Source organism: Crinia signifera, chromosome 9 (assembly GCF_055691185.1).
Source record: "Crinia signifera chromosome 9, ASM5569118v1, whole genome shotgun sequence".
Lineage (NCBI taxonomy): Eukaryota > Metazoa > Chordata > Amphibia > Anura > Myobatrachidae > Crinia > Crinia signifera.
The window spans coordinates 51,207,589-51,232,115 of NC_139225.1; the positions used below are offsets into that span (position 1 = coordinate 51,207,589).

Below are 24,527 nucleotides of genomic sequence, written 5' to 3' on the forward strand. Positions count from 1 at the left end.
ATACCGCCTGTCGGCACATGTCGGGTCAAAAAACAGTGAAAAAACCCCTGTCGACCTGTCGACGGAAAGTCATGTTGACTGTTTCACCTGTACATTCTATATGTCGGTATTTTGACCCTGTCGGTATTATGACCCATTCGGGATTTTGACCCTGTCGGGATTTTGACCGTCGGGATTTTGACTTCATCCCGATGCAACGCCCTCTTCTTCTGATTACAGGTATATATACCATCACATGCCATTATTTGAATTTAGCATCAATGTGATTTGCAAGCTGCATTTCAAGGCAATTGTGCAAATATCTTTTAAGCTGATTTAAAAGTGATTAAGAATTTACTACTGCCTCTGCGATGGCATGTAGGTGTAGTTTCACTTGCTGCCAACAGATGGCAGTGTTTCAGAGTCACATGGAGACTAGACATATATAAATATAGATGATTCTTCACAAACACTTTATATTCATCTCTAGCACTCCACAGTCCTCACTCAGTCTGTGATAATTTTACATCCAATCAGTCATTAACTAAAAACAATCTATTTGTAATGCAATTATTTTCTGCCACTGTAAATACTTGGGTAAGAAATGTTATAGTTATTGTCACCAAAAGACTACTTTGATTGAGTTCACTTTAACATATAACTCCTGGCTGCTTGATCTGGATATTCAGCCGTAATAACACCTTGTTTGATATCTGCAAAAACTTTCACTATCACCGTTAATACTTGTATTTGTATTGTCAGTTTTGAAAATGCACAGTTGTATCTCTAATTACTCTACCTCTCCTGCATTTCCACAGACAGTAGGGCTAACCAGGGCCGGCGCTGGCCGCTCAGCAGCTCCTGCAAAGCAGGGAGGCGCCATGGTGAAAAGGCGCACTCTCCCTGCTCTGCTGCTAAAGCTGCCTCAGCCGGCCCCTCGCCTTCACTGCCTGCACGCAGCGCTTGTCTGACAGCGCCGGGCGGCAGTAATATGGAGACATGAGTATACAGACAGTCACAGCAGTAATGGATGCTGCTCCCTGCGCCGGGTGCGCCCCGCTGTGTGCGCACACAAACCCTCCAAGTCTGCCTCCTATGTGTAACACCAGCAAAGAGCGGTCATGTGACGTGACGTCACTCACGGTCACGGCGGTGCCCGGCTGTTTCCCCCCTGCACCAGTCCTAGTACAGCCTGCACAGTGCGACGTGTCACGCTCGCTCGGGCTCGGCTTCAGTATGTTTATTTTAATAATAATGGCTACTACTGACTGCTAGTTAGCTACTGGCTGCCGCAGCCTGTCAAATATTATGACAGGCAGCCAGCGGCACCAGTAGCTCCCCTCACTCACCGGCACAATGCCTGCAGCCCCGCCCCCTACCCATTGCTCCCCAGGCTGTCAATCAAATGAGCAGCACTGCAGAGCCTTCTGGGTCTGTGTGTGGAGTGGCCAGTGTCTACACTCCGCCCCCTCTATCTCCTCCTTCTCTCCCCCTCAGTCACGAGAGGGGTGTAATGGCGTTCTGGTCCTGCCTGCACAGATAGAAGAGGAGGGACTGGTCTGCACAAGATTGAAACAGCAGTGAGTCTTTTATAATACATGTTATAACATATTTTTAATAATTGCATATTTTTTTTATATTCATTTAGAAGGATAAATTATGTACTTAAATCATACTTGTCTATCCGAAAATGCTCTGCTCCTGGACTTCCCTGGTAATGTAGGATTGCCATCACCTGTGGTGACACCTTTCTTATCAATTACCTAGCTTCCCACAGGTGATGGCAATCCTACATTACCAGGGAAGTCTAGGAACAGAGCATGTTATCCCGCATGGAGAGGGTCAGGTAGGCAAGTATGACTTAAATAATGGGCTGGGTTATATTCTAGTCCATTCGTTCCTCTGTGCATTCGCTTATCTGCGCATGTGCAGACGTAGGGTGCGTGCACCCACGGCAAACTTTTAGTTCGCCGGGTGCACGCACCCATGATGGCGTGCAGGGGGCGGAGATTACCATATGGGAACTCCCAGCATTCCATGGGCGTTCCGATGAGAATGCTGAGCATTCTCATGGTATTGAGGTGGTGGCGCGGGAGCAGGGGACTGGCAGCTGACATCACTGGATGTCAGCTGCCCGCCCATTTCCTGCCAGCGTGCACGCATATGTAAGTGACTTAAAAGTCACTTATATGTTTGTACCTACCACATCTTTCGATGGTTGCTGACCATCGAAAGATGTGGGCGGTCACTCGAGGCATATGAATGGATGTTTATGCTAAACATCCATTTGCAGCCTGTGCGGGTGAACCCGCAGTGCGACGGGGGTGGGTGGGTGGGCGTTTATTCGCCGGGAGGGGTTTGGTGGACTCGCAAGGCTGTGCTGCCTATCTGTAAAGCCAGACGCAGGCCGGCCATGTGTTGGTTTGTGTGCAATGTCACCCAGGTGTTGAGGCCCTCCCCTGACGTGCCTGAGTTGTCTTGACGGGTCACGTGAAATGCTGAAGCGATGGCCCCACAACAGGCCATCGGTGGTGGGGAGGGTAGGCGGTGACAGGGTTTTGCATGAAATGCTGAAGTGATGCCCCCGCAACAGGCCATAGTCAGCAGGGATGGTGGATGGCAACTGGGCCCAATGGCTTTGCTTCAGGATTTCATGTGAATGGTCGAGACAACGCATGCATTTCGAGGGAGGGCATTGACGGCTGGGTGACATCACACACAACCCAAAACATGGGCAGCCTGTGTCTGGCTTCACAGCTAGGCTGCGCAGCCAGGGTGCAGCCGGTACTGTGCACACATTGCACTGTGTAGCAAACTGCTCGCATCTCAGTGCTGTGTCCGCAAATTGTTGTAGGCATGTCACGGGCTGGGATCAGGCGAGCGGAACAGCCTTGTCCTGTGCTGGGTATAGTATTATATATGTGCGCATATTATTATGATTAATTATAGTTTTGATTGTATAGATTAATTATAATACAAACTTTGTTTTGTGCGTTGTAGATATTGTCACATGTTGATGACCTCTCACTGTCTGGATGGAGTCAAGTGATTATAAGGTAAGTTTAGGGTTATTTTATTTTTATGTTAATATTTATTTTTCCATTAATGTTAATATTTGTTCTCACAGCCTATCATCCTCTTCCCATTGACTCACACCTGGCCATCACCCTCTTCCCGGCCATCACCTTTTTCCCATCACTTCTCTACTTTCACCCACTGCCCGTCATCTCCCTTTGCCTCTCCCAGGCCATCATCCCCTCGCTGTCACCTCTCTTCTGTTATTCTCTCCCTGTCACCACTGACTATCACCACTGCCTTTTCCAAGCTTTACCCTCTGCCAGTCATCTTCTACTGCATCTCTTCAACTGTCTCCTGTCACCAACTGACTCACCCAAGCTTCACCCTCTGCCCGACGTCTCCCACAGCCTCTCCCTGGTCATCACACTCTCCCTATTACCTCTCTCCTGTCACCCACTGACTGTCACTCACTGCCTCTATTCTTTGTCACCCTCTGTCCATCTTCCGCTGCCTCCTCTCTGCCTTCAACCTCTCCCCATAAACTCTCTCACCTGCCACCCTTTGCCTTGTCCCCCTTATCCTCTCACTCTGGGCCAGATGTATCAAGCTTCAAAAAATGGTAAAGTGGAGAGTGATAAACAACCAACCAATCAGCTCCTATCTGTCAGTTCTCAAACCCAAACTGTAACATGACAGGTAGGAGATGATTGGCTGTCTGTTTCTCACTCTACATTTTATCACTTTTTGAAGCTTGATACATCTGGCCCTTTAACCTTTGACTTCCACCCCCTGCCTCTCCCCAGCATCGCTCTCTGCCCATCCATCTCTGCATCTCTCTGGTTGCCACACTCTACTTCTCTTCACTGTCACTCACTGCCTTTCTCCATATCGCCCACTGAAGTCACTGTCTCCCACTGCCTATCCCATCATAAATATATTATTTTGTGCAATTGTAGGTCTGCCGCACGGTGATTACCTTCTGCTGCTAACTGGTTGGAGTCAAGTTATGAGTCAAGCTTACATTTATTTTTTGTTACAGTATGTTACTATTATTTTTTTGACTACTGCAGTGTCCCACTGCCCCTCCCTAGAATCACCCCTGCCCACCTTCCACTTCTTCTGCCTGCTTCTGTCTCCTCATCACCTCTCTCTCTGTCACTCAGTGATTCTCTCACCCTCTCCCTGTCAGCCGCTGACTCTCACCCTCTCCCAGTCACTTTTTTCTACTGTCACGCACATACTATCACTCTTCCTGTCACTATATCTCCTCTTTCACTCTCTCCTTGTCACCCTTTACTTCTCAGTTTCACCCTCAGGTTTTCACTGTCACCCGTTTTCTCTCTCCAGCATTGACTCCTGTCTGTCCATCATACTTTACCACTCCCCAGTGTCATCCACTGCCTGTCACCCTCTCCTTGTACCCAACATCCTTTTCCATAGCTCACCCTCTGTCTCCCATTGGCTCTTCTCCCAACCCAGTGGCAAACGCAGGATTTTCAGAAGGGGGTTTCCAGAGGGGCGGAGCAAAGCACAGAGATGGACACTTAGGTGACCCAGTATATGCCGGGTCAGTTAAAGTATTATAGATAGACCAATATATATATATATATATATATATATATATATATATAGCGTGGATAGATCAGGCGGCACTCAAGGATTTTCAATGCAAAAACGTGTTTATTTCTCCGACATGTTTCGGGGTATTGCCCGTCCTCAGGGATCCCTGAGGACGGGCAATAGCCCAAAACATGTCGGAGGAATAAACACGTTTTTGCATTGAAAATCCTCGAGTGCCGCCTGATCTATCCACGCTGTATAGGGACACCACGATCCCGTGAGGAAGGCACCAGGTGTTACACCATTTATGACTGCGGAGTGCCGGGCAACACTGGAAGTATATATATATATATATATATATATATATATATATATATATACAGGGGCATCAACAGCAGTGTAGACCCCTGGGCATAGCAATGTATTGGGGTCACTACTGATCCTCCAGCGGTAGGGGTGGGGGAAGCTTTGATGTCCCACAGGTGGTAGGGGGTATTATATCAACTGCTCAGCATGTAGGGCCTGGATCAGTAATTTCCACTAATTACCCCTTTACTGCACAGATGGTGGGAGATGGGGTGGGAGAAGGGGGCATTGGGCTGAATGAAGGGGCCATGACACATAACTTCCAGGGTGGTAGAGGATGTTTAATATGCAGAGGAGGGGCATATAGTGGAGTGGGCTTATTATTCATACTTTTCTGGTGGGAGGACAGCTTGCTTGACTGTAGATATCTCCAGTTCCCAGAAATACATTTATTAGATTTTAATGGATTTAAAAACTAGAGAATCCCACATACCAAATGGTATTGGGGACTAGGGAATCAGAGTTCAGGAGACAGAGCAATCTGCCAACGAGAATATAAAACTACATACCAGGTGTGTGGAGCTGGAGCAGTAACCAGCTGCTGGAAGGCTGATATCTCTGGTTCTGGGAACAGTAGAGACAAGCTACTAGTGTCCTCCAATGAGGGAGAGTCCCAGCTTTCGGATTATACCCTCAGAGAAACTCTAAGTCAGACAGAACCTGAAATATCTGACTGGGAAGAGCAATTAACAGGCTTGGATGGGGACCACTGCTTTGAAGTCAGATATCTCCGGTTCCCAAGGGCCGATTTTTAAAATTCTTGTACCCATGGAAAGAGGGGACCCTCAGCTTTCAGCCTAGGGCCCTTAGAATCCTGGGGGGGGGGTTTCTGGGTACCCAGAAACCCCCCCTGCGTGCGCTACTGCAACCCACTGCCTTAATTGACATTTAGGCATATTTTGAGCTCCTCTCAAATTCGGAGTAGGGAATAGACTAGCAACCTCTTGCCATTATGCAGAACAGCAGCATGGTCCGTTTATTTTCAGTTACCATAGAGTACCCCCTGACAGGAGAGTACAGTGCAGATTCATAACTCTGTCTCCTCTCTATGCCTCTCTCCTTCACAGCCAGGTTATTGTGGTCTGCCAGCATTTTAATAGTGCTAAATGGCCAGGATATTACAGCAGCACACCGGGCCCTGACATTTTTCTACTGGCTGTCCTGTGCACACACAGGTTATGGTATTAGATGTGGAGTGAGCTGCTAGCACACTAGCAGCTCACTCCACATCTAATACCATAACCAATCTTCACCTACAGTATTCCCTCCTCTTCTGTCTGCTCCAGTCCACAGCTCCCCTCTAACACTAAAGGTGCCCATACACGTTACAATTATTGTATACAATATCGCATCTCATTGCATCTCGGTTTTGCGATGAGATGAAATCTAGTACAAAAAGTATGTGCTGCACATACTTTTTGTACTAAATCTCATCTCATCGCAAATCCGAGATGCGATGAGATGCGATATTGTATACAATAATTGTAACGTGTATGGGCACCTTAAGTCTCCCAGTCCCTGTCCTACTTGTCCCTGGCTCCATAGCCCCTTTCCCCATTCCCATCTGTCAGACTATGACCCAATATGGTGCTCTGTCCCTTCCTTTTACTTCCCCTGGCTGTCCATCTATACCAGACACCCCATCCGTCCATCCATTTATGCCCCCAACTGCATGTCTATCAGACATTGGACCAGATTCTCTAAGCTTCAAAAGTGAGAAAATGGAGAGTGATAAACAGCCTGCCAATCAGCTCCTACCTGCCATGTCACAGACTGTGTTTGAAAAATGTCAGACAGGAGCTGATTGGCTGGCTGTTTATCACCCTCCAATTTATCACTTTTAAAGCTTAGAGAACTTGTCCCTATGTCCCCAAATGGTGCTCTGTTTGTCCATCAATACTCCTCATCCAGCTGCCTATACCTCTCCCTCCCTTCCTGTAGACAAGATAATATCTCTCCTGCTCACTCTCCCTCCCTCTCCCCCCCCCCCAGTTTTCCCTGTCAATTTATCTCTCTCTCTTGCTCTCTCTCACTCTCTCTTTCATTGGCACGGTCTCTCTTTTTTCCTGATACTTTCTCTCTTCCCCCCCCCCTATCTTTCTGACATTCTCTCTCAGCTCTCTCTTCCTGACACCCTCTTATTCTCTCACTCCCTTCCCCCTTTTCTCTCCCTACCACCCTTGCTCTCCCCCTTTCTTTCCCTGACACCCTCTCAATGTCTCTTCCTGACCCTTTCTCACTGTCTTGCTCCCAACTTTCTCCTTCCCTGACACACTCTTTCATCCCCACTTGCACTTCCCCCCTCTCTCTGATGCACTCTCTTCTCTTTCTATCATTTTCTGTTTTTCCATGGCTGTAAATGACTACTATTATATTTAGTCAATGCTTTTTGGGGATTATTGAGGTGAATGAAGCAAGATATTTTTTAAATGGCTTAATTTATTTCATATTATTTCATATTATTTATTTTATGTATAGCTACAATGCTAATAGCACCATTCAATGAAGTCAGATACAGATAGAGCCATCCTCATCTAGCCCTTTAATTGGATTAAGTGAGCCAGAGCTGTTGGATTTAATCCTCTGCTAATTCCCTACTGTATTGTTCTATGTATTGTATTGTAACTGAGAATAATAGGCCTTGGTGAGCCATGGCTATCCAGAGAAGGCTAGTTGAAGAAGGCTCCATCTGTATTGTTGTCATTAGTATTGTATATTGGGTATATTTGTTATTAGGGTGTGAGTGACGGTATTCCCTCTGCACATACCTGGTCTTGGTTGTCTTAAAGTATTTTCTCTTAGGGTGGCTGCATAGGATTGTGTCTCTTGCAGGGTGATCTCAAGTCTTCCCGCACACCTTTCTTAACTCTAAACCACTGTTTTTGGCTGCCTCCATCACTGCCCAATTAATTCCTGGTCATGTGGATCAGGACATAAGAGGGCAGTAAAGCTGGCTAGGTTATGCTATAGTGCCTTCAGCCACTATTTGTGCTGCCTGGTTTCTTCCCAGTCATGGGCCAGCTAACATTTATGGTAGAAAAAGGCAGCTGTTGTACTGTAATTGCTGCTGTGCACCTGATGTGCGCAGTTCATCATGTATCTCTAGAAATGGGTTTTGGTGCTCCAGTCTTCTTAGAGGAATGTGTGGGTGAATTCATCTTTTTTCGAATGTGTTTTTGCTATATGGTTATTTAATCTAAATGAAGCTCATTTACCAGAATATAATTTTGGGGAAAGTACCATGTAGATGTGGTGATGGTGTTGCTTAATGCATAGTATATGTTTATAGGTTAGGTGGTTAAGGGTGTATATTGAGGAGATTATATAAATATGGATTCATTTGTGTTCCTATTAGGTGTCTTTTGGGTAAGGCTTAAAGGATTATTTGATTTATTTAGACTATAGGTGTGTTGTTCTGAGTAAGGATCCCTTGGAGTGGCCTACAGTATGTGGCCAGCAGAGCTAAACAGACTTGTGTAGCAGCGCCTTTGACAACCACTACAAAGTTATCCAGCTAATATGTACCTGTTAACATCTACCTATTGTCAAATTTCCATTTTTTACATTTCCAGCTTTAATCTATATTTCTAAATCTATAAATTCAGGTTTGGGTACAGTGTTAAATTTGAGAATGTGTTTGCTCATCTCCATATGTAATTACGGAATGAGTCAAATCAATACTTTCTTTTTCCTAGATATTCTGATACCTAAATGGTGTTTCATTGTTGTTGATACAATGGAAGGAAAAAAGAAATTATCAGGCTGGCAGAACAAGAAAAGAAAGGCAGCAAAAGAGGAGGCCCTCAAAAAACAAGCTGGGGCTCTTTTTAATTATATGAAAAAAGCCAAAATTACTAGTGAAAACACACAACTTGAGGACATTCAACCTGGTACTTCTACAAGTAAGATCATCCAGCTGGAAGAAAATCTAGAAAGTACCTCTACAATTGAAATCTCCCAAATAGAAGAAAGTCTACCAAATACTTCTACAGATCAGAACCCACAACTGGAAGAGAACGTCGCTAGTACTTCTGGAACTAGCCAAGATCTGGATGTTCTATCAGGACCAGATGTATGTACAGGAGACAAAAATGAACAATGTGATTCTGAAATAGCTGAAGAAACAAATTTACTGACATCTTCATCACATTCAAGCTTACTTGCACTTGAATTAGAGGATCCTGCTAAATGGCCCAAAATTACAGATAAAATAAGACTGATTCTGATTGAATCAGGACCTGTTCAAAAGAAAAATATTGTTTACCCTCCAGATTCCAGTAGACGAAAGTTTAGCAACACATACTATAAACGTAAAATGGAAAATGGTGAATTACTGCCAAGGTCTTGGCTAGTATATTCAGCATATAAAGACTGTGTGTTTTGCTTCTGCTGCAAATTATTTGCACCATCAGATACAAGTGGTTCTTCCAGCTTTGTATCTACTGGCTATAATCGATGGCAGAGTTTATCCAATGCTCTTCATGCACATGAAACAAGTCTGAGTCACATAAAGCATTTCAAGATGTGGTACGACTTAAAAAAAAATCTGAAGAATAAGACCACACTAGATTCCCAAAATCAGCAGTTGTTCGACCTGGAAAAGAAACATTGGACAGGTGTAATTTCAAGGCTTATTGAAATCATTAAAATATCTTGGTTCAGAATGTATGGCACTAAGGGGTTTATCTGATAAACTCTACCAGAAAAACAATGGACATTTTCTGAAGCTGGTACAACTATTCGGAAAATTTGATCCTATTATGACCACTCACATAGAAAGAACACTCCGGGCAAAATCTCAATTTCATTATTTGAGCAAGGACATTCAAAATGAAATGATTAAATTATTGGGCAATGCCACCACAGAAAAGATTGTTTCTTCTATCAATGAGGCCAAATATTTTTCTATTATCCTGGACTGTACACCTGATATAAACCACACTGAGCAAATGACTGTTGTCATTCGTTTTGTTTCTTGTAAGGAAAATTATGTTCTCATTGAAGAAAACTTCTTAGGTTTCCTTGAAGTTGAAGATTCAAGTGGTGAAGGCTTGTGTGAGACCATTCTGACAAAATTGTCCACCTTGAATCTTTCGATTGATAATATAAGAGGACAAGGCTACGACAATGGTGCCAACATGAGAGGAAAAAAGATTGGCTTGCAAAAACAAATTTTAAACAAGAACCCACATGCTTTCTATGTACCATGTGCTGCTCACACCCTCAACTTAGTTGTTAATGATGCTGCAAAAGTCAATCATGAAACAATGAGCTTTTTTGGATTAGTTCAAGAGATATATAAGTTTTTCTCAGCATCTCCGAAGCGTTAGGCAGTTCTTAAGAAGCATATTTCTTCCTTGACACTAAAGCCTGTTTCTGAAACAAGGTGGGAAAGTCATATTGATGCTCTGCGGCCCCTCAGATATCATTCTGGAGAAATATATGACTCCTGCTACGAAATCGTTTCTGACGAAAAACATTTTGAAAAACATTCCAGACATCAAGCACGGAATTTCTGCACAAGTTCTTGTGCTCCCTTGTCGTGTGGCATGACCTGCTAAATCAAATCACATCAATCCTGATGCTTCAAAACACTGGGGAAAATATTTCCATTGCTTTAACTGCCATTGCCAATTTAAGAGGTTTTGTTTCTAACTACCGAACAGATGCAAGTTATAAGGCCTTGATTGAAACTGCCAGACAGCTATGCCAAGATCTTGATGGAGAACCTCGATTTAAACCTGCAGAAAAAGTATGTCAAAGAAAAAGACTTTACAATTTGATTACGAACACTCAGATGAATCCCCTCAAGCACCTGAAGATGTTTTCAGAGTTAATTTTTTCTACACTGTTTTAGATGTCGTAACATCATCTCTAAAGGAAAGTGCCTTAACTTGGAAACCCACTTATCGGATGGTGATAACAGAGACATCAATGGATTAGAATTATTTGATGAACTGTGCGCCTTCAGGGATCTGTTTTCATCCGAACTGGAAAAGTTAGCAAATCCATTTGAAGCAATTAAGTTGATCCATTCGAATGAACTGTCATTCCCAAATTGGAAAATTGCTCTCCGAATATTACTAACTCTTCCGGTTAGCGTAGCAAGTGGAGAAAGATCTTTTTCCCGGTTAAAATTAATTAAAAACTATTTGCGGTCAAGCATTTCACAGGAGAGGCTTGTAAACCTCTCAATGGTTGCTATTGAGACTGACATTTGTGCTGAGTTGCAAATTGAAGAACTGGTTTCTACATTTGCAAGCATGAAAGCACGCAAGGCTTAATGCCTGTAACCTGTTCAATAAATTCTGGAAATGCCTAACATCTTCTAAAGCAGAGTTTTTCAACCACTGTGCCGTGGCACACTAGTGTGTATTGAGCTGGTCTCAAGTGTGCCCCCAGCTCTAGAGATGCTCAAACCCGTTTACAGCCACCACAGTTTAACTGTTATTGATTGGTCTTTTCTTTTCATGTAAAGGGCCAATATATTTTATTTTTGTTACCTATGGGGACCAGTGTGATTGTTTTCTATATGGGGCCAATAGGTTTGTTATATTTCCTGTGGGGTGCAATGTGTTTTGCCTTGGCAATTTTAAAATCATATTTAGTGTGCCGCAAGGAAAAAAGGTTGAAAATCACTGATCTAAAGGATAAAACTTCTTCACTAGTTGAATACCCAAAGTATAAGCCTAGACTATGTAAATAAAGGTTGTGTAGACACTTTAGCACTTTTTTTTGCTAGTTTATTTGCAGTTATAAATGTTGATAAGGCCACTATCCCCAACTTCTTATATAGGATATATACCTCATTATATATTTTTCTTCTGTACGCCCCACCAAAGTTTTAGTATTTATAAATTATTTATTTGAAAATAATTTATCATTTAATAAATATTTGCGGTTTGCAATAAATCTCTGTTGTACTTTATTACATCAGTTGCATACATACACATTTTAAGTGTAATGAATGTTAAAACGTCACAGGAGGGTGAAAAGTTTTTTTCTTAAATATCTTTTTATTGGAGCCATAAAGTGAGTATAAATATAAGAGCCATCTGCGGTGGGCTAAATTAACCACCTGGCAATACATAAATCCACACTCACGGTTGTGACCCCCTGCTGTGCACTCCCGGTTGCCGGCTACACACTGGCTGTGTGCAGAGAGGGGAACACCACGCTGTACAGAGCTCCGGGGGACACACTCCCCCCAGAGCTCTGTACAGCGTGGTGTTCCCATCTCTGCACACAGCCAGTGTGTAGCCGGCAACCGTGAGTGCACAGCAGGGGGTCGCATACCCGCCATTTGTATCCAGCTTGCCAGTGTGGATTTATGTATTGCCAGGTGGTTAATTTAGCCCACCGCAGATGAAATATCTGGTAATTAAGCACTTTTAAAAAAATGTTATGTAAAATAAAACATCAAAGATACTGCACCATTGGGCGCCCTTTTCTTCTGTTGTTGTAGAGAAGTGTTGGTGATCTCCCCTTGGGAATTGGGAGCGAGGAAGAGGAGCGACGGTCCAGAATTTGAGGACACGTGCCTATAGACTGTGAACTGTGTAAAACAGCTCTGTTTGAGCAAAGGTGCCAGCGCACCTATTCCTGCTTTTTTCTGTGTGCAATATATATATATATGTGGTATGTCCGGCACTACTTGCTAGCTGATGATAGTAGGGGCCCGGGTGCCTTCCCCTGTGGCTATGCAGCCACCAATACAACCTCCAAAAACGCAGGCGTCACTCCGGGACTTGTGAATCAAATGGTGAAGTTTATTGTTCTTCTAAACGGTCAACCGTGACCGTTTAGAAGAACAATAAACTTTACTATTTGATTCACAAGTCCCAGAGTGACGCCTGCGTTTTTGGAGGATATATATATATATATATATATATATATATATAAAACATACATACATACATACTGTGAGATATATGTGTGTATGTATATATATACAGTATGTGTGTGTGTGTGTCATCTCTACCATCTGTGGCGGCACCAGATGGTTGTGATGACACTCCTTTCTCAGTAGAGAGGAGCGGCGTGTCAGCGTGCGGCGGGGTAGCGGGATGCGGCCGGAACAGCTGACTGCCACTCTCCTCAGAGGAGCTAAGTTCAGCAGCGTGTCAGCTCTTCCAGCCACTTCCAGCCCCCCACCAGCCCGCTCACCTGCTTTGATGAGAGTGTCTATCAAAGATGCTTTTAAACTTCGCTCAATTGGAGATTGCTGCTGTAAGATAGCTTTGGTTTCAGCGGTGTAGCTTTGTTTGGGGCGCCCCCCGCCGTTAATGGGGGGCGCACCCCCCTCCCCGCCTGTCCGTCCGGCCCCCCCCCCCATTGCCACATGCTTACCTGTCCACGCGTCCCGGCTCCCCTCCTGTCTTCAATAAAATATATGCAGACGGACCACGATAAAATGGCCGCCCCCATACCGCAGACAGTTTCAGAGAGCAGTCTGCTTTATGGGCCGGCCATGGGCTGCGGTGCTATAGTTACGCCACTGTTTGGTCTGGCGGTTATTTCTAGAGTTGTTGGACAGCCAGTGGAGTGGAGAGGGATCCGGTGGAGAAAGGAGGAGGGAAGCCAGGAGTGGTTTGCAGCAAATGTGTGTGCTATGAGATAGACAAGACAGAGACATAAGCTGTTGGGCCTCCCCTGAGTACTGTAGGTAACCCTATTAGTCACATAGCACACTGACACCAATGCTGACAAGACACAGGCATACAGACAAGACTGACATATAGACAGATGATGACACACAGACAACACTGACACACAGACAGATGCTGACATGACACAGAGGCAGATGCTGACATGTGTACTCTGACACAGACAACACTGACACACAGGCAGATGCTGACACATGTACGCTAACACAGACAACACTGACACACAGGCAGATGCTGACACATGTACGCTAACACAGACAACACTGACACACAGGCAGATGCTGACAAGTGTACGCTGACACAGACAACACTGACACACAGGTAGATGCTGACACATGTATGTTGACACAGACAACACTGACACATAGACTGACACAGACAACACTGACACAGGCAGATGCTGACACAGACAACACTGACACAGGCAGATGCTGACACAGACACATATACACTGACACAGACAGATGCTGACACAGACAACACTGACAAAGGCAGATGCTGACACAGACAACACTGACACATATACACTGACACAGGCAGATGCTGACATGGACAACACTGACACATAGATAGATACTGAGTATGACACATAGACACCACACTCACACTGACAGTTTCCCTTCCAATTATGTGTGCCCTTTGCCAGGGGGAAGGGGATCTTGGAGAGGGCAGTAATAGAACAACTCCCCTTAGTAAGGTGAACATATGGCAGGGACACGCATTTCCCTCCCTTCCCCTCCATAGGTGCCAGGTTCATCAACCAAATGCATTAAAAAGTGCTTCTATACCAGTCCCCGGTAGCAGAAGCAGTCAGCACCATACACCAGACACCCTGCCTGCCACATTGCCAGCACACACATTGGGAAAACAGCCCAGCCCCAGCTTACCACTGCGATAGACACAGGTGACTCCATGTTATTGTAATGTAGCTACAAAAAAGGCCAACAAAATTCTGGCATGTATTAAGAGGGGAATGGAAACTAGGGACTCGAGGGTAATTATGCCACTATATAAATCATTGGTGAGACCTCACCTAGAGTACGGAGTACAGTTCTGGGCCCCACACTATAAAAAGGACATCATAGAATTAGAAAAAGTCCAAAGGCGAGCAACAAAGCTTATTAGGGGAATGGAGAATTTAAGCTACGGGGAGAGATTAAGCAATTTGGGACTATTTACATTAGAAAAGAGACGTTTAAGGGGGGACATGCTCAACATGTACAAGTATATCAAGGGCCAATATAAGGAACTGTCACGCACCCTCTTTTCTACTAGAAAGGAATCTAGGACGTGAGGGCATGAGTATAGATTAGAAGAAAAAAGATTTCATTCAGCTAGTAGAAAGAATTTCTTTACGGTCAGAACAGTCAAACTCTGGAACTCTCTTCCCAGAGAGGTGGTAACGGCTGGCTCATTAAATGCGTTCAAGGCAAAGTTGGACAAACATTTACTGGAGAAAAACATCCATGGGTACAAATAAGAAATATAATCTGTCTGTAAAATATCAGAACCTACCAAATCAGCAATGGATATCTATACCAGGTTGAACTAGATGGACACAAGTCTTTTTTCAGCCTTACCTACTATGTAACTATGTAACTATGTAACATGTAATTACACCTCCCTTTCATGGTCCTGCTGAGCGTCTTTGCTTTTGGGGTGGGGGGTTGACGCAGTCTTCCTGAAGTTGCTCGCTGGTTTAGGGGGGCGCAGTCTGCTTGAAGTTCCCGCCGGGTGGAGGAGAGTGAAGGCGGAGCCGCGATTGAAGGGGTGGGGTCCAATGGGCCACCTAATGTCAATGCACCGGCGCCCACACACAGACCCCGCTGGCGCTGACAGGACTCTCCTCCTGTGTCAGCATAGCCAGCGGGCAGCCACAGCGCAGCACAGCCCAGTGTCATTCCATCGGGCGGGTGCCGGCGCACACACAGAGAGACCCCGCTGGCGCTGACAGGACTCTTCTCCTGTGTCAGCTTAGCCAGCGGGCAATGTCCAATGTCATTCCGCCAGGCAGGTGCCGGCGCCCACACAGACCCCGCTGACGCTTGCTCCCCCAAGCGGCGGAGGGGTCTGCCTTACAGTAGCTACGCCACTGCTAACATCATAGGATTACATTTTATGACTTGTGAGACTTTTAGTAAATTAAAAAAATAAAAAAACTAATTTGCCTGTTTTGTGTAGTAATTCACACATGTAATAGGATGCGAAAATTGCGAATTGGTACTTTTTGCAACAGAATTCGCACATTTTGGCCTATCTGGTTTTTTCACACTTCAAAATGTTTCCAAATGTTTTCCCATTATAAAGTACATAATTTGCAAATGTAATAGGGTGCGCTTTTTGGTAAACATTACCAAAATTTGCACACACAATAGACCAGTTTCAGACTGGCAAATTTGACAGAACCATGCACGGATCAGTGAGATCTGTGCATGGTTCTGTGCAAATGTGTAAAAGTGAAAATTTAAAAAATAAATGGCGTGGGGTCCCCCCCCCCCAGCAAAACCAGCCTGGACTCATTGAGCCAATCCTAGTAGTGGGAGGGGGGGGGGGGTCATAGGGATCCCCAGTACTTAAGAAACCAGCACCAGGCTCTAAGACCGGTCCTGGTTCCCAAAAACACAGGGCACAAAAAAACTGGGGGTCCCATGTATACTGGAACCAGCACCGGGCACCAACAGCCATCAGTGTCATGCCACAGCCGGGGGGACACTTTTTTTACAAGGTCCCCCGGGCGTACCATAAGCACCGTGGCTGGTGGGATTATTAAACTTCTACCTTTCTGGGTGTGTTTGTCTGTTATTTCCACATTATTTTTAATTTTCTTTTCTTTTTCCATAGATCAGCCCTGGATGGGGAACCTTCTTTAATGGGAGGGTTCTGACTCCCCCATGGACACACACACCCAGAAAGGTAGAAGTCCAACATCAGTCATGGTGCTCATGATACGACTGACGGACCTTGTATAAAAAGTGTCCCCCGGCTGTGGCATGACACCACTGGCTGTTGGAGCCTGATGCTGTTTTCTTAAATATGGGGGATCCCTATGATTCTCCCCACCCCCTATATTTGGGGAACCAGGACCGGCTCAATGTGTCCGGGTCTGGTTATTTTCATTTTTACACATTTTTGTGCACAGAACCAGGCACAGATCTCACTGATCTGTGCCTGGTTCTGTCAAATTCGCCAGTCTGAAACTGGTCTTCAAGATTGCTGGCTGGACACCTAGGAGGATACACACTACAGAGGATTGGTATGTACCTTCTACAATATAACGCTTCAATAACAGCTGTATTTTCATTTCCCAAAAAAATCCTGTAGGACATTGACTCTTTTTCCTAATGTGGACACCATTCCATCTACGGAGGTCCAATGTATTCATTGTCTAAATAATTGAAGGCATGTACTCACTATTCCTCCACCATTAGGAGTGAGACTACAGTATTTGTGGGCAAATCCATTTCTTCTCCTTTTGCCACCAGCATTGAATTATTAATACACTATACCAAGACTACAATCCTTTCAGACTTACAAGGCCTAGATAATTTGGAGATCACACACCCCTGATGAAGTCCCTGAATGGGACGAAATGCGTAGGGTAGTGGTCCTAACTTAAAAAAATAGGTACTTATTTCCTAGCAAGGCGCCCAGATTTTCTACGTACAGCACCGAAGGGAAATCGCATCGCATCGACGCAATGCGATTTTTTCATGTTTTATTTTTCTCATTTTACACCACAATATCGCATCGCATTGCATAGCATGTCCCGCATGTCCAGCAAAATTGCATGCGATTTTATAGGGTGTGCGATGCCATGACATTAGGTATACAATAATGATTGTATGTCCCAAAAATAGATTTAACGCACCCCCCTTTATCCACGCCCCCCTCAAGCGTGGCGAGCGCAGCGAGCCCCGCGAGGGTCGGCGGAACGCGTCCTCTGACTTTTTCATTACCCCACTATCCACATCGGTGTGGAGTAGATTTTATATAGTGTGGCGAGCGCAGCAAGCCACCGAGCCCGAAGCGTGGCGAGCCCCACGAGGGGACGCGGATTACTTTACATGTATTCCGTGTCTGCTCGCCACGCTTCGGGCTCGCTGCGCTAGCCACACTATATAAAATCAACTCCACGCCGACGTGGATAGTGGGGTAATGAAAAAGTGGAGGAGGTGTTCTGCTGCCACTCGCCACGCTTCGGGGTGGCGTGGATAGTGGGGGTGCGTTAAACCTATTTTTTGGGACATACAATCAAATTATTGTATACCATCACACACCCTATAAAATCACATGCGATCGCATGCAATTTTGAGGCAGATGCGATGGCCTGGGGCTGAGAGAGCAGTGAATAAATTACATAGGAAAATCGCATCAACTAAAATGGCCCATGCAATGCGATTTCACTACGCAGAATAGTCCACTGAGCAAATAGCTTAGTGGGCGCCGTGCTAGGAAACAAGTACCAAAAAATAAACAAGAATTATTCCAACAATAAAAAAACAAAAGTGTATTTTTTACTATATATTTTCTATGTGATTTGCAATTGAGGGGACATTACATAATTGGGCGCTGATGACACTATTGTAGATATATATATATATTTATATATAGTACAGGTGGATGGGTGGCACTCATTGGACTTAGTATAGATGAAGTAAACCAGTCGCAGCAGGCCAAAAATTGCATATATATATATATATATATATATGCATAACCCTCTGAGGCACTTATGTATTATATAGCTTCCCTTCTGGACTTGTAACTTGTTGGGACTGCTATGCTATTACTGATGCCTGTCCTTGTGTTTCCCTCCTATATACCTAATAGATTGTAAGCTTGCAGCAGGGCCCTCTAACCACCAAGTCTGTCTGTTGTTACCCAGTTTGCCTTATCACTGTCTACTATTGTAAAGCGCAACGGAATCTGCTGCGCTATATAAGAAACTGCAATTAAATAATAAATAATAAATATATATATGCAAAAAGAAGGTAAATGAAGCGCACAGTCAGTAATATATATATATAATATATATATAACACAATTTTACTTATAAAATACTGACGTACATTAAAGGGTAAAAACAGCAATGCTTGCCAGGGAGTAGACGGGCAGTGCGGCAGGACGGTCAGAATGGAAACAGCCGTAGGCGGTGATCAGTCGCCGGCAGGAACCTCATCAAACAACCGCTCACTCGGATCCACTCCTTCAGATCGACATGGACTGCAAAGACGCCACAGCGTCGGGATCACTGGAAGCCACGCCCAACACGTTTCGTCACAGGTTTGGACTTCGTCAGGGGGTCCGAACCTGTGACGAAACATGTTGGGCGTGGCTTCCAGTGATCCCGACGCTGTGGCGTCTTTGCAGTCCATGTCAATCTGAAGGAGTGGATCCGAGTGAGTGGTTGTTTGATGAGGTTCCTGCCGGCGACTGATCACCGCCTACGGCTGTTTCCATTCTGACCGTCCTGCCGCACTGCCCGTCTACTCCCTGGCAAGCATTGCTGTTTTTACCCTTTAATGTACGTCAGTATTTTATAAGTAAAATTGTGTTATATATATTACTGACTGTGCGCTTCATTTACCTTCTTTTTGCAAGCATTCCTTTGTGGATTCGTGGTGGATCCGACAAGTGGAGCAGCACACATTGTGGGACTTATTGGACATTGGACTTAATGCGCTGGGTATCGTTCTTCTGTTGATATATATATATCAAAGACACAGTTAAGCAATTGCTCCAATTGTAAGCAAGATGGATTTTCAATTTGAACACAATACACCCGTTTGGGTTAAATGAATATCTCTCACTGAATTGCTTTCTCTGACCCCTTTTGATCATGTCCATCTCAGCATGATTTTTGAGTGGGTCTTTTCCTGATCTACTGCTTGTTAATTCATTTTTTTGCTAATCTGCTAATTATTACCCTTATTTTTTGCATTGGTTCATGTTTTACTCTCTTCATCAAGTTATGTCATATTGCATTCTATTCACATGAGATCTGAACTAGCATAATTTATTCCTCTGTGTCCCTTCTCTTTCCAATATGTTTTTTGGTCTCTCATATGCTGTTTACAAAGCTGCTGGACAGAAGTCTCACTTCTCTATGTTTTTCTTTTCAAGCGTTGCCGCCCCCCCATGGCAATGGACACAGTCGGAAAGGAGTAGGCAGTGTTTGATGACATCACGGCTGCGGCGCCGCTGTGGATCGTGCCGGGGGATGCTGGACACGCTCACATGGGTACTCTCTTGTCTATTTAGGTAAGTGTCTGAAGGTGCGTACACACGGGGGTGATTTTGTGTAATATCGCGGGAAATATGGTCGCTAAGCGACCAGATTGCCCACGATGGGAGTGTGCACCGCCGATATATTGCCAGGTGCGCACTCCCGTTTTTACCCCTGTAGTGATCGCTGGTCGCAGGAACATGCTCCTGCGACCAGCTGATTACCGCTGCCGGGCTCCCCCTGGCAGTTTCTTTTTCATCAGCGACCATCTCTGGTCGCTGATGAAAAGGAGAAACTGAGCAATATATTGCTCAGCCATATATTGCTCAGCCATATATATATATGCTTGTATGTGCGGCACGCAGGAAACAAATGATACGTTGAGAAACGGCTAGTTTGCAGCATTTCGATGTTTATTACATCGTCTTCAGGCGATATCAAAAAAAGAAGCACAAGGCTCACCTTATATCCCCCCACATGGTGAAAGGTCCACCCACCTGCCAGGCCGGAAATCAGCTTCCAGACACACCTGAGTGACGTCATCGGAAGCCGTCCGTCTCCATAGCAGCGGGCGTACACAATTTGCCTCCTACCAGCACACCCACTAGTCTAACAGCCAATCGGTAAGAGCATGCAAACGTACCCTCCTCCATAACAGCTTGTCATCCCTGTGGTACAACAGTCAGGACTGCAAAAGAATACATATACAAATACAAGAAAACACACATTAAAAACTTTGTAACAACAGCGTCATGATGCATTCACAATGTTTAACCAGCAATCCAAAAATATCATTAATAAATATATTATATATAATATATAAATTATATTTTTGGATTGCTGGTTAAACATTGTGAATGCTTTATGACGCTGTTGTGTACGCCTGCTGCTATGGAGACGAACGGCTTCCGACGTCACTCAGGTGTGTCTGGAAGATAGCAGTTCCTTTCATTTGTTTCCTGCGTGCCGCACATACAAGCATCTAAATATTGTGTCCTTCGCAGTGGGGACAACAGGTGGAGGCACCAGGACTCGTTGAACTTTTGAGTGAGTGGGCTGCCATATCGGGACTATCTATATATATATATATATATATATATATATATATATATTATAAAGCACAACGGAATCTGCTGCGCTATATAAGAAACTGTAAATAAATAAATTATATAATACAGGAGTGGTCACTATTGTACAGGAAACTATATAGGGAGGGGTAGGCGCATGTACAGGAGGGAGTATATTAGGGTGCATGTGTATATATTCTTATGGGGGTATATGCATGTACAGGAGGGGTGTATATATGTATATTGGAGGCAATTTGTATATACAGGAGGGGTGTATATATGTATATTGGAGGCTATTTGTATGTACAGGAGGGATGTATATATGTATTTGGTGTGGAGGTATGTGTATCTGTAGGGGGTGTAAACAGTATAAAAGTGCTGTTGTGATGTATATGTGTGTGTATACACAATATACTGTTGATGTGAAAGGTATGTACATGAATCCCAGTGATGAAGCACTGCCGGCAAGAACGTGGTGGCAAGCTTAATCTTTTTTTTAGGGGGGGGGGGCAGCTGTCTCTTTGGTCAGTCCTGGGCCCCAAAATTTCTAGTGGCAGCCCTAAATCCCTGAATGACTCTGTCCCTGTTTTAAGTATGGGGGGGACAATTCCCTACTTGGCACAGGGTGCTAAAATGTCTAGTTGCAGAACTGGTGTATGGTGACATCCATATAGCAGCATGGGTTGCTTTTGCTAAATAGATGAAAGGCCCATATCCCCATAATAACTAAGGTTGTGGCTAAAATACATATTCATTTTGCAATGGGGAGAACAGAGAACAGGTGCCCCTTATTCTGCTTTCCCACCTCCATTACAATGAAATGTTATATCTGTAATGACCACAGATGGCAAGGATTCCTCCGTCCCTCCTGATGAACCAGTTAACCATTTGTGCCATTTAGCCCTAATGAAAGCCACTGTGATTAACATATTGTAGTATGGTTTCTTCTCTTATGTATGCAGCCCTACTATCTGCTTATTTGTACTCCATTACTTGAAAACTATTCCATTTTAAACCATCAATGTAATAAGCAAACCTGTAATAAAGGGAACAGAAAATGAAAACTGATGCTGCAAGAACATGACATCTGAAAATGTCCACCTGCCAAACAGCGTTTTCACAATGTGTCACCCTTAAAATATTGTGAAATGTGCAATAATGTGTTATAAAATGCCCCCCTATATGTATATACCTCTTCGCTCCTGCTTGCGCTTGACAGTTTTCCTTGACTTTTGATACCCTGCAATAATAAGACAGTCATTATGCGGCCATCAGAAAACAAGTCAATGACAGTAAAACAAGAGAAGGAAGGACACAGATAATAAAGAACATGCTGTGGTCTCTGCTTGAAGGCAGCAGATTCCAGAGGGAATCCCAAAATAAACAGATCATTTCCTCTCAGTCTGAGAAAGTGCCCCTTCCCCCGTTCTAACCATGCAGTGTCACATAACTTTATTTTGTGGCCAGCATATTTGCATTTTGTAAACAATGCTAATTCTACCTGTACAGTAGAAGTGTCCCTTGTTTATGTGGTGTGATGTAACAATCATGGCTTTATAAGCTGTTTGCATTTAGTAGAGTATCACTGAGCAATAACTCACCAGGTTTTATGTCAGAACAGAGTCCTCTCTCCTGAAGAATATACAGGGCAATCTCCTGCAGCCGGAATCTCTCCAGCTCAGATAAACTCTGTAAGTGAATGTCAGGGAGGTGTAATGAAGGCTCCAACATCCTAACAAAGACAGGAGGAAGAGTGTGATCGCAGGGATAAAAACAAATATAAGAGTCAGAGATGAATGAAAAGGCATACACGCTAGTCATGGGCAAGATGATTCGTTGGAATAAGTTGAGACACACGGCTCAGCTCAGCGTGTTGAGACAGTGACTCGGCTCTCGAGTCACTACTCAAATGGCATTACAGGGAATGAGCCATGCTGCTCAATTGAATTATTCATACTGTAGCTGCATTGAAAAAAAATAATACATAGAATAATATAGTGATATTGTCCCTTCTATGTACCAGATGTTCTTCCAGACTTGCCCTACTTGCCTTTAAAACTATAATATAATAATAATCCAACTTACCCTTTTTGCTCACTCACTTCCATTCTTTTCCTTTTTTTTAGAAACTCTTTACCCTGCAGGTTTCTGAAAGAGACGTTTCTGTTTCTCAGTAGCAGGAGGATTACAACTAGGCAGAGAAACAGAAGATGTATGTGGGAGGAGATGAAAAGGGAGGAGTAGTGATTGGGATCTACCACTAGAATTGTGATAACTGGTATTTAAGTTTAAACATGATATTTGGACTTTTTTAAAACAACAAAATATAGATTTGTACATAAATTTGATGTTTCAGTATATTTTATTTTACTGACTATCGATTTAACTTCTGGTAATCTGCATGATTAAGTTTTGTACCAATTTACAGATACTTTGGGAGATATATACGAAGACTGAATGGGTACAAATGCACCCATTCCATGTCAAATATGTCAGGAACCCGGTGCCGGCAAATTTACAATCTGTCGCATATCTCCCAACTTTCTGCCGTTTAGAATAGGGACCCGCGCAAGCGCCCGAAAAGGGGGCATAGCATATGCAAATGAGGGCATGGCTTATGCAAATTAGGCCGTGCCCTCGTTTCGGTCGCGAATAGACACTGTGCGCATGCGCACAGCGTCTATTCTGTGAGATTGGGGGGGACTCCCAACTGCCCCCCCAGCAAGACACTGCCAGCCGCGGGAGGGACGCGGGAACGTCCCCAAAAATCAGGACGTTCCCGCGTTTAGCGTCGTATTCTGCGCTGAATTGCTGTATTTTGGATGGATGAATACACCATCGAATAAACTCTCCATACACTTCAATGGTTTTGCCAAATTTACTATGTATTCGTATTCCTAAATGACATACATATATATGAAAATATGAATTTCAAATGTTTTTTAGGTGAATTTAACATGTGAAACTATTTAAACATATCACTCAACACTCAAGTGTGTTCCGAATAAAAGCTCATTAAGCACACACAAAGGGCCTTATTCTGGTTGACACATAAAGCTGCGAAATTTGCAGCTTTGCTTGTCATTTTCATGCCGTCTGCCACCCTCACGAAGACCACCCCCCCACACACACACACACACACACGCATGCCAAATCTCCCCACATGCATGTGGATGGATGTTTTATTATTTATTTACAGTTTCTTATATAGCGCAGCAGATTCCGTTGCGCTTTACAATAGTAGACAGTGATAAAACAAACTGGGTAACAACAGACAGACTTGGAGGTAGGAGAGCCCTGCTGGAAGCGTTTTGGATAAACATCCATTCGCAGCTTGCGTGCGGGGGAAAAATCATTCGATGACCATCAAATGATTTCTACAGCGCTCGCAGATGTAAGACCCCTCTCTGGTGTCTTACATCTGCGAGCGCCCTGTGCAAGGAGCTGGCGGGCAGCTGACATCTGCTGACGTCAGCTGCCTGCCCTCCCGCACCTGCATCATAGGGAAATAACCATGATGTGTTTTCATGGGGAACGCCCATGAAACTCTGGGTGTTCCCATGGGCGCAGCTCGTCGCCGCCCTCCACACCCCCCACCCACAATGCTAGGTGCTAACAGGATGGCAAACAAGTAGTTCACCACATCCA

The 24,527-nt window shown here is 44.3% G+C and overlaps 1 protein-coding gene across 2 annotated transcripts in view; it reads right to left on the reverse strand.

Moving 5' to 3' along the window:
• The window catches only part of LOC146035549 (rho GTPase-activating protein 6-like), a 298,256-nt gene extending 274,021 nt beyond the window's left edge, over window positions 1-24,235 (reverse strand). Inside the window, exons 1-3 of one of the 2 annotated variants that reach the window (XM_083159068.1) lie at window positions 22,965-24,235; window positions 22,481-22,611; window positions 22,072-22,119 (exon numbers count right to left, since the gene is read on the reverse strand). In XM_083159068.1, coding sequence (XP_083015194.1) covers window positions 22,072-22,119; window positions 22,481-22,611; window positions 22,965-22,987 — 202 coding nt within the window. In that variant the 5' untranslated portion in view covers window positions 22,988-24,235. Of the gene's footprint in view, window positions 1-22,071; window positions 22,120-22,480 lie in introns of both variants that reach the window. The other variant, XM_083159066.1, reaches the window with a different exon arrangement.
• Window positions 24,236-24,527: the final 292 nt, after the last annotated feature.